The sequence below is a fragment of the Leguminivora glycinivorella genome, chromosome 24 (assembly GCF_023078275.1).
Source record: "Leguminivora glycinivorella isolate SPB_JAAS2020 chromosome 24, LegGlyc_1.1, whole genome shotgun sequence".
Taxonomy (NCBI): domain Eukaryota; kingdom Metazoa; phylum Arthropoda; class Insecta; order Lepidoptera; family Tortricidae; genus Leguminivora; species Leguminivora glycinivorella.
In genome coordinates, this window is record NC_062994.1 from 533,667 (window position 1) to 544,198 (window position 10,532).

The following is a 10,532-nucleotide window of genomic DNA, read 5'->3' on the forward strand; positions in this document are numbered from 1 at the left end:
GTTGTCCCGGTCACCTACACATAACTTAGGCAGACAAAGAAAAAATAGAATACGCGCTCGGTACAATCTATCTTACGTCAAAAAGTGACAAAAAGCATTTTGTATTTTGAAGTGGTAGAAAATACAAAATACTTGCACTAAAAAGTATTTCAAATAAAATACAAAATAGTTTTCGATAAAGGTATTTAAAATACCAAATACAAAATAGGTATTTGTATTTTGTATTTCTATTTGAAATGCTTTTATTTCAAATAGTTAACATCTCTGTACATAGAAAACAACCATGACTCAGGAAGAAATTTATTTGTATAATAAAAATACATTATAATAAAACATTAGGGACATCAAATTATCTTACAATAAAACTAAACTATTAAATCTAAAATTAAACTTAAAATAAAATTAAAATTAAATTAAACTAAATAAATCTAAAATTAAACTAAAGTAAATCTAAAAACGGCCCCTGTGGCATAGTACCGAAGACGCTGGCAGCATTTCCTCGCTGGATTGTCAAGCTAATGCGCTGAGCGAGGAAGCTGCCAGCTCTTCGGTCGCCGATGGCGTCTCTTAGTCTCTTCGATAAGTCCTTGAAGAGACTCAGAGCGCCAGGGCCCCACGGACCAAGGGTCTCGACGCCGAATGGAATTAAATTATATTCGGCGCCGAGACCGCTGTATTTTCCTACCTTTATTTTCTCGGCCGCCTCTGCTGCTGCCGCTGCCCTCACAGAGGTTCGGTGGAGATGAGATGGGGCCAGTGTGTCAACGCAAGTTGCGTCCCAAACCAGCACCCGTCCCATATTCCACCACTTGACTCAGGAATAAATATCTGTACTCATCACACAAATAGATGCCCTTACCGGGATTCGAACCCGGGACCGCGGAGCAGGCAGGGTCACTACCAACTTCGCCAGACCGGTCGTCTAAGAGGTCGTAAAGAAGATGAGTTCGGTCTTACCGGAATCCTCCCCAGGTGTTGATGCAGTGCGCCAGCTGATGACAGTCGTTGTATTCAGGAGACGCGCATTCATCCAGATCTGAAACAAACCCAGTTGGTCAGTCTTATCTCTCGGTTAGGCTATCTATAGGTTCATGGTTGGCAGAATTGACGTCGTTTTTGAAGTGGAGATAGTTGAAAGTAGAGATGGGCCGAATATTCGGTATTCGGCAAGTTTTTCAATGTTCGTATTTGGCCGAATAGTTGGTTACATTGCCGAATATTTACCGAATAAACAAAGTAAATAAATAGCGTAAGTTGTTTCGTAATTCATGGGATAATGACATCCCATTTCAGGATTCTAAGGACCAATAAATGCGTGAAATATAAGTAACTACAGTAAATTATGTAAAAAAGTAAAAATAACATAGCTTACGAAACAAAAATTTAAATTTTCTTATGCACTAAATTATAGGAACATTAAGAGCCTTAGTTAGTAGGTACCCAATGTACCCATTACCAATCATTGAAGAGTTTTTAACTCTAAGCCAGGATTTAAAATATGGTGGAACCGAATATTCGGTTCGGTAATAGCTGAACCGAATATTCGTATTCGGCAAAGTCCGTATTCGGCCCATCTCTAGTTGAAAGGATGGAAAGTGACAGGCTACATTTTGTCTTTTTATAACGCGAGCGAAGTCGCGGGAAAAAGCTAGTGTTGTATAATACAATCATCATACATACAATCACGCCTGTATCCCATAAAGGGGTAGGCAGAGCACATGAAACTACTAAAGTTTCAGTGCCACTCTAGGCAAATAAGGGGTTGAAAGAAAACGAATCTGTGACATTGCAGTGACAGGTTGCCAGCCTCTCGCCTACGCCACAATTTAACCCGTATCCCACAGTCGCCTTCTACGACACCCACGGGAAGAAAGGGGGTGGTGAAATTCTTAACCCGTCACCACACAGGAACACAATACAATGTGTTGAATATGTACCTTTGAGTGGAGCGACCGCACCAGCGAGATGGTCGACCCACAGCGCGGAGGCGCCGACGTTGTTGGAGCGCCGGCGCAGCACGCCGAGCACCTGCTTGTGGATCTCGGCGCCCACTGCTGGACGCAGCATCTCTCCGGATTCCAACATCTGTGGAATAAGTTAATAGTAACCGCCGAGTTTCTTGCCGGTCCCATAGTGGATACCCCCCTCCAACTGAGGGGGGACTGAAATCTTCTCGAGGCTGAGGCGTAGGGTTAGAGCCGGCGTAGTTTTATTTGACGTTCATAAGCGCATTGTAATATGCCTACTTGGAAAAATAAATATTTCATTTATTTCATAATATAATTATTTCCGTTATCCCGGCATTTGCCACGGCTCATGGGAGCCTGGGGTCCGCTTTGACAACTAATCCCAAGACACAAATTTTTACGAAAGCGACTGCTATCTGACTTTCCAACCCGAAGAGTAAACTAGACCTTATTGGAATTAGTCCGGTTTCCTCACGATGTTTTCCTTCACCGAAAAGCGACTGGCAAAAATATCAGATGACATTTCGCACATAAATTCCTAAAAACTCATTAGTGCGAGCCGGGGTTCGAACCCGCGACCTCCGGAATAAAAGTCGCACGTACTTAACTACTTACTGCTACGCTGCCAGCGCTTGTCATAATTACTGTTTTTTTATAAACGCACTTATAAATAATTCCTTAGTGTATGGGGGAGGGACAAATGGAAATAAACATACAAACACACTAGTAAAATCAGAACAAGGAACCGCAAGGACTTTGCTGTGAAAGCAAGCGGGTTGGGTATATTGGGGCACGATGAATCAATCTACAGATGGAATGTATGCTGATTTGCCTCCGGCGTAGAATAAAAAAAATAGTGGCTAAATTTGCCATGAAATAGAGACCTTTAAATGTCAAGAACGACATTTGTATTTACTGTCGGTGGGGCACGGTGAATCAACCCCTAACCATCATTATCATCCTTGCGTTATCCCGGCATTTGCTACGGCTCATGAGATCCTGGGGTCCGCTTTAACTACTAATCCCAAGATTTGGCGTAGCACTACTTTTTTCAGGAATCGACTACCATCTGACCTTCTAATCCGAAAGGTTACTAAGTAGGCCTTATTGAATCAATCCATAATTAAAATAATTATTCTTACCAATATGGTGTAGTTGACATAGACGCCAGAACCAAGTTCGCGGTGCACAGAGTTGATGGAGCCGCTCACGAACTCGTCGGAGAACGGCGTCATTGAGAACGCGGAGTCGATCTGTGGGGCACAATCAATCCATTTACTGCCATTTACAATAACTCTTGTGGTTCTAGGGGCAATATGAATCACATGAAGTTAAATTCACATATTTAAAGTCACATACAGGTCGAACGCGATTAATTAACATTGTTTTACCTTTTTTCCCAACGTTTCGGCCAGGTTGCACTGGCCGTGGAAAAAAGGTAAAATAATGTTAATTAATCGCGTTCGACCTGTATGTGACTTTAAATATGTGTACAAAGCGCGAGAACTTAAAGTGTTAAGTTAAATTAATGTTAGAAGGTTTTAAAGGAACAAGATTGGGCGAGTAAAAGTCACCTATGTCGGGTTAACTTAGACTGATTTATTATTACGAACTGTGTGCTTATATACAGAATTAATTATCGACACTAACTGGCGTTTAACTATCGTCACGCGCTGATAATATTCTGCTGACCGCCATAAAGGTCAAAAATAGCAAAATACTTTTTACAATTTTATACCGAAAACCTGCTTTACGTTTTTTCATTTAAAATTATGATAAGAATCGTGTAAGTCTAATTTAACATACCTATTCCTAGTACTTGTCTTTTTAATATATTCACTTTGTCAGTAGAGAAAATTGCTAAATTCTTTTGAACCTTTTGATTCTTTCTATGCGCCTAAATTATAAAAATATGCCGCCTTTTTCTTGTGAGAAACTGGGTGTGTTAGAATATGTTTGCAAGTGAATAGTTTACTAGCTATTTTAATTTATTGTGCACAAGATTGAACTAAATACTTACAGCCCTAAGCGCCTCGTAGCTCAGTTGTTGGTATAGTTCGGAATCCTTGTCCGTCAACTTGTTGTCCCATGTCATCTGAAAATAAAAATAAAAATGCTCATAAGTAACGTTATCATAAAATTTTTAGCCATATAGATATTTACAATCACATCTACAAAATAATATAGATTTTCAAGGCATAAGTTGGGTATAATTAACCAACCAGTTGAGCAGGAGTTTAGGGGCAAAATCAATCCAGAGTTTGCCTACTGTTCTCTTGCAATTCCTTGCTAAGGGCAAGAAAAAATCAACATCAATGTAAAACGTACCGGTTTATCATACAGCCGGTCTACTCTCAAGTTGAGCACGAGTGACACCACGCGGCGGCACGGGTCGCGGTGCGTGCGCCGCGCGTAGCCGGGCCGGCACTGGCAGCTCGATATACCTGGGGCACAAAGTGGGGCAAAATCAATCACAGGCCAAAAAACCTATAAATTTATTGTAAAAAACCATACTCCTATATATATTCCCGGCTATATTTCCGGGCTCATATAACCCGGCAACCTTCAAATCAAGAGTGAACAGGCATCTTCTGGGCTAGCTCACTCCATCGTAGGCCACGTCTTTGCCTTTGGCTAGTCTGTGGCCAAAGAGTAAGTCCATTTATAATTTTAAAAAAACCTGACAAAAACAATATGTAATTACTTAAATTAACTGTGCATACAGTTAATCGGAAACGTATGATTCTACCGACTTCTTAGTTTTTAGGAGACTGAGGAGGGGGAGTTAGGGTACCCCAAGAATGTACTAACCAGCCTCAGTCCTGCATTTCTCGTTCTGCGCCTGGTCACACGTCGAGTCGTCGCCAACTATACACGTGTCAATCCTGAAAGCAAAATATTGATTATGAATTTATCTTATATAAATTTTACTAAAAAAAAATATAATAATTAAGGGTTAAATTGTGGCGTAGGCGAGAGGCTGGCAACCTGTCACTGCAATCACAATTTGGATTTCTTTCAACCTCTTTTTGCCAAGAGTGGCACTGAAACTTAGTAGCGTGATTACATGTATGTATGTATGTATAAAATTTACTTTAGCTGGTTGTCGCCTCGGTGGGACTGGTTCAGTGTCTGCTGAGACTGCGATTATTTACTCCTGCTGGTAAACCAGGGAGTGGTAGCTAGGTACTGATGCGACGGTAGTTTGAGGCCGTGGTCTTGGACGGTAGGCTTATGTTTGTCTTTGGAACAGCTTTTTGACATTCTGGAACTGTTATACCTACTGCTGAAGGACTGGCAGTGAAGGTACTGATCTCTGGAAGATCTGTTATCTGTGCCAACTGCTGATAGGTGACTGGAATTAGAGGATACTAACCTAAAGGTAGCTTGAATGGCGTGGTCTTGGACGGTAAGCTGATGTTTGTCTATGGAGCAGCTTCAGGATGTGCTGGACCTACTGTCGAAATACTGACAGTGAAGCTACTGACCTCTGGAAGAACTAGTAGTCTTTGTGCCACCTGAATCGCCTGATAGATGACAGGAATCGAAGGTACTAACCTGACGGTAGCTTGAGATCGTGGTCTCGGACGGTAGGCAGGTGGTCTCCTCGGTGGAACTGGTTCAGGTTCTGCTGAGACTGCTCTGCCGGTGCCCGCTGCTGGCGCTGGTGGGTGAAACTGCTATTCCTGCTGCTGGTGGAAGATAAGTGGAGGGTACTAACCTGATAGTAGCTTGAGGACCTGATGGTGGCAGTGGAACAAGCCCAGGGTCTATAGAACTGGTCCCTAAGCCCACAGCTGGTGAGAGTGAAGAATACAACAGTAGCTTGAGGACGTGGTCTTGGATCGACCTGGTGATCATCCTGGTATTCCTGGGGGATGGTTCAAGGTCTGATGGGTCTAGTATTTCTGGTATGGATGATGAGTATGGTACTAACCTGACGGTAGCTTGAGGTCGTGGTCTCGGACGGTAGGCAGGTGGTCTCCTCGGTGGGACTGGCTCAGGGTCTGCTGGGACCGCTATGCCGGTGCCCACTCCTGGCGCTGGTGGGTGACTGGGGAGGGGGTGGCTCGGGTGAGGCACTGGTGCCGGAGGTGCTGTATCAGAGATATATTCATTAATACCTAAATCAGCCATACTCAAAGTGTGCTCCGCGGAGCCCTAGGGCTCCGCAAAACCTCTCTGGGGGCTCCGTGTGAATTTTGGTTGACTGATATGCAACTTTTACTCTACTCCATAAAACCAAAGATTCACCAATTGTAAAAATAAAAACAGTTCCATGTAATACCTCACATTAGAATCTAGTGATTAGATTTTACTATTATGATTAAGACTTATTAAAATAAAAATTGCTATAAACTATCTTTTTATTTATTTAATTTAAGGGTTCCGTCAGATATTTTGCATTCCAGATTCAGATTCAGATTCAGATACTTTATTGGTAAAACATTATTTTACACGTCATACATTAATGCAGATACATAACTTCCAAAAGGGGTTCCATGGGAAAATACGTTTGAGAACCGCTGACCTAAATCTTACATAATTTTCTTACTACTTTACGTCTAAATTCGCGTTATGACAGTTCAACACATGTGCTTTTCATCAATAATGCGTGTGACACAGAAGACAGATGAAGGTCTACATATGAATGACACATGAGGTCAGAAATTCCTATTGCGACGGCATTGGTCCCATAATAAAAGTAGTTCATTATGACCTCAAAAGTCACTGTGCAAAGTTTGAATGGTCCTTTTTATTTCAGCCTGTATACTCAAATGCATTTTAGGTAGGTATAGCTGACACAATCTCTATGACAGAAAAAGATTATGGACATTATTTCTCTATTCATCTTCTTCTGCTGCCACCGACAAAAATCTGGTGTGTAGCAGAATCTCACCAGAATGCTGAATGCTCTGCACCCTCGTCGGCTCCACTTGGTGACTGGAAGTGTCGAACAGGTTCAGATAAGTCCGCTTGCTGTCCATGGATACCTTGCTCGCCTCACGGTGATGTATATCAGAATCTCACCAGAATGCTGTATGCTTTGCACCTTGATCGGCACCACATTGTGATTGACGGTAGCTAAGTCCGCTTGCCGTTCATGGATACCTTGCCATCCTGACGCCCCTGACTGATAGACTATGTATAATAGAATCTCACCAGAATGCTGAATGCTTTGCACCCTGATCGGCACCACATGGTGATTGACGGTAGCTAAGTCCGCTTGCCGTTCATGGATACCTTGCTATCCTGGCGTCCCTGACTGATAGACTACGTATAATAGAATCTCACCAGAATGCTGAATGCTCTGCACCCTCGTCGGCTCCACATGGTGACTGGATGTGTCGAACAGGTTGAGATAAGTCCGTTTGCCGTCGATGGACACGAAGCCTTGCTCGCCTGACGGTGAGACGATTATGTCGTCCTCCGCATGCCCCGACATTGGGTTCACGTTTTCAATGTGGACTGGAATGAAAGAGAGAGAAAAGAGTTAGTTACATACAATCACGCCTCTATCCCATAAAGGGGTAGGCAGAGCACATTAAACTACTCAAGTTTCAGTGCCACTCTTGCCAAATAAGGGGTTGATTGAATGAAAACTAAACTGTGACATGTGACAGTTAGTGCCATTATAACAGACAATAACAATTTTGGAACAAAGACTCTCCCTTGATCTACTCGTAAATATTGGTGCCAATAAGTTTTTTAGACGTATAGGAGAAACGTACAATTACCTAAAGCGCGTGTGAAGTTAGTAGGTATGTGTTTCGTGATTTATAGAAATAAGATTATTTCGTCGTGTTTACTTCTGTTGTGAGACAATCTTTATGAAGTGCCACAGACTTCTGCAGTTTCGATGACTTCAGTAAATCATAAGAAAGGAAGCTCGACACGATAAGAAGAAGAAGTAAATCATTTAAATATATCTCCAAACGAATCCATTGGGGTGGTATCATAAGTCAAAAATGTTATATTAGTTTTGACCTTAAACGTTTGAAATAAATGATTTCATTCATTCGTTCATTCAAAACATGTCATTTAAAATCAGAAATGAAGTCATAATGTCATGTCTCCGTGTATGCCTAATTCTATTTTCTGGCGATCTTTCTTTGTCAGTATTTTTAAAGAAATAGTATCAAGATTATCAAGAGACTTACTAGAAGCACCACCTTTCTCCCCAGGTCCCTGAATAGCAGACACAGTGACATCAAAGATCTCTCCGTATCCCGGTAAAGGCGCCGTGAGGACGGGCGCGTCCGGCACCGGACGGCGGCTGCCGGCCGGCTTGAAGTCCGGATCGTCGAGCACGATGCCCGGACGGCGGTACGGACGGTATGGCGTTTGGGAGGCTGTGGAAGAAATACATTATCAGTGACGAAGATTTGAAAGGAATTTAAAACCAACTATAAAACTTCCGTGAGACTCAAACATAGTTAAAATATTTCAAGCGGGTTACTCACGCATTAAGTCGATATAACGCTCGATATGTTAACGATCGACGAGCAAAGGTGCTCCTCGAGGTGATCCTCGGAAATGGATCAAAACATGTCGAGTGTTACATCACCTTAATATAAGTAACCCGCTTAAAACATTTTAAATTTAAGACCAACTTTTGGGAAGGCAAACATTGAAGCAATAATCTGACAAAAAATAGGGCTACTCTTTTCTCTGTGTTTAAAAGATGATAGAAGTTAGTGCGCTAATTGTTACAATTTGCTTGTCAAAAGTAATTTTATCAAAAATAACTGTCGTGATTCTCAAAATACATAACGGAATATTCATGATGGATAATAACGATCTTCATTGGTTTATTAATGGTGAGAAAAATAATGGAGAACTCGAGTTTGATATAGGCAATTAAATCTAATGTCTTCATGGAACGAAATTGGATTTACTTTTTACGTATACTAGGGAAAGTATCATCTTAGTTATTAGCAGATATTCAGGAATATCAAATGTTAACCTACTTACATTGACAACAGAAATTATAGTAAACAAATACTTACACGGCAATGGTTGAGCATTGATAGAAGATGTCTTCACCACGCTATGCGGACTTTCCGAAACACTAGCAGTCGGCGCGTGAGATATCAGACCTTCAGTCGGGGTGGCGGCAGCTGCTGATGAGGCCTTATACTCATCTATCGACGACTCAATAATGTCTATAATAGTCTCAATCGTTGTCTTATTCCCTGGTTTTTCATCTATCTTGTATTTATCTTTTTTATCAGCGTTAAACGGTTCTTTCTTCTTTTCTGGCTTCTTATCAACTTTAGATTTCTCTGTAGTTGTTTTAGCTTCTGTTGTAGTTTTTGCTTTTTCTGTGGTAGGTTTACGTTCCGTTGTAGTTTTTGGTTTTTCTGTTGTAGTTTTACGTTCGGTAGTTGTTTTTGGTTTCTCTGTTGTGGTTTTGGCTTTTTCGGTTGTTGTTTTCGGTGGTTCTGTTGTTGTTTTTTCCGTTGTGGATGTTGTTGTTTTTTCTGTGGTTGTGGTTGTTGTACTACTTGTAGTTTCAGGGGCTGTGGTTAGTTTGTTTTCTTCTTTCTCAATCTCTTCTGTGGTATTTGAGACTAGTAAATTCAGTAAAGTTACAGTCTCTTTTTCATCTTGGACTAAGTGGTTATCATGATTAGTTTCATTATCAGCTTCTTCCTCTTCGTCTAAGTTGGGTATATCAACAGGCATAGGAGGAGGTTTGTATATAGGTAGACCAGGGTTGGGCCGTCTGCCTGGCATGTTAGGAGGCCTAGGTCTAGGTCGTTGCCAAGGGGGAATGTTGGGCCTGTGGAACCCTGGTCTGTGAGGGTTCAGTGGTGGGACAATTTGTTCAGGCAAATTAACACCATGATGGGGTCTATCGAAGGGGTAGGGGGGAGGGGTCTTTGTAGGATGAAAGGTGTGAGTTGGGGGAGTTAGAGGCTTGTCAAAGTCAGGTATAGGTGGAACATCAGATATGCGAGGTGGTCCTCTGTTGTTTATCCTTGAGTTCATAGGTCTGCCTGGTCTAAGGAGTTGTGTATTAGCTTGTACGTTGACGTTACCGTTCAGAAGCTTGACTATACCAGTTATGATGTTCTGTATTTCTGTGTTTTGTCTGGGTTCATTAGGGTTGATAGTGGCATACATCGGTTGCACGGCAGTAGGCCGTATTCTGGGCCCCAAAGGCAACGCCCTGGCCTTTGGAGCCCTCCTGGCTTCCCCGGAAAATTAAACTCGAATCTGTCTCCATCAGAAGACATCAGCACCTCATTCTCTTGACTAAAAACAGATGCTTTCGTTGGATGTATGTCATAGTACTTCTTTTTATTGTGTACGAGTAATTCTATATCGTTGTCTATATCATTGTTTGATGGTGTTTCATCGTATTTTAAAGATCTAGATTCTCTATCGTTAGGATCAGCTGATCTGGCTACAATTACGTGGTTTTCTTTTTCTTCATCAGTGAATATGTCTTCAGGAACTAGGTCGTCTAGATCGTCGTACCTGGCGAGACTGGGTTCTATCCTAAAAGCTAGGTTATCTGACTTGGTTGTGTGGAGGACTGCGTCTTCTATTTGTTCG

General features: G+C 41.8%; 1 protein-coding gene across 1 annotated transcript in view; it reads right to left on the reverse strand.

Annotated features, from left to right (window-relative positions):
* LOC125238603 overlaps positions 1-10,224 on the reverse strand; it is a 32,317-nt gene extending 22,093 nt beyond the window's left edge. Inside the window, exons 1-10 of the mRNA XM_048145957.1 lie at positions 8,978-10,224; positions 8,129-8,320; positions 7,263-7,436; positions 5,905-6,064; positions 4,779-4,852; positions 4,296-4,411; positions 3,988-4,062; positions 3,110-3,220; positions 1,938-2,085; positions 958-1,036 (exon numbers count right to left, since the gene is read on the reverse strand). Coding sequence (XP_048001914.1) covers positions 958-1,036; positions 1,938-2,085; positions 3,110-3,220; positions 3,988-4,062; positions 4,296-4,411; positions 4,779-4,852; positions 5,905-6,064; positions 7,263-7,436; positions 8,129-8,320; positions 8,978-10,097 — 2,249 coding nt within the window. The 5' untranslated portion in view covers positions 10,098-10,224. The remainder of the gene's footprint in view (positions 1-957; positions 1,037-1,937; positions 2,086-3,109; positions 3,221-3,987; positions 4,063-4,295; positions 4,412-4,778; positions 4,853-5,904; positions 6,065-7,262; positions 7,437-8,128; positions 8,321-8,977) is intronic.
* Between the last annotated feature and the right edge of the window lie 308 nt (positions 10,225-10,532).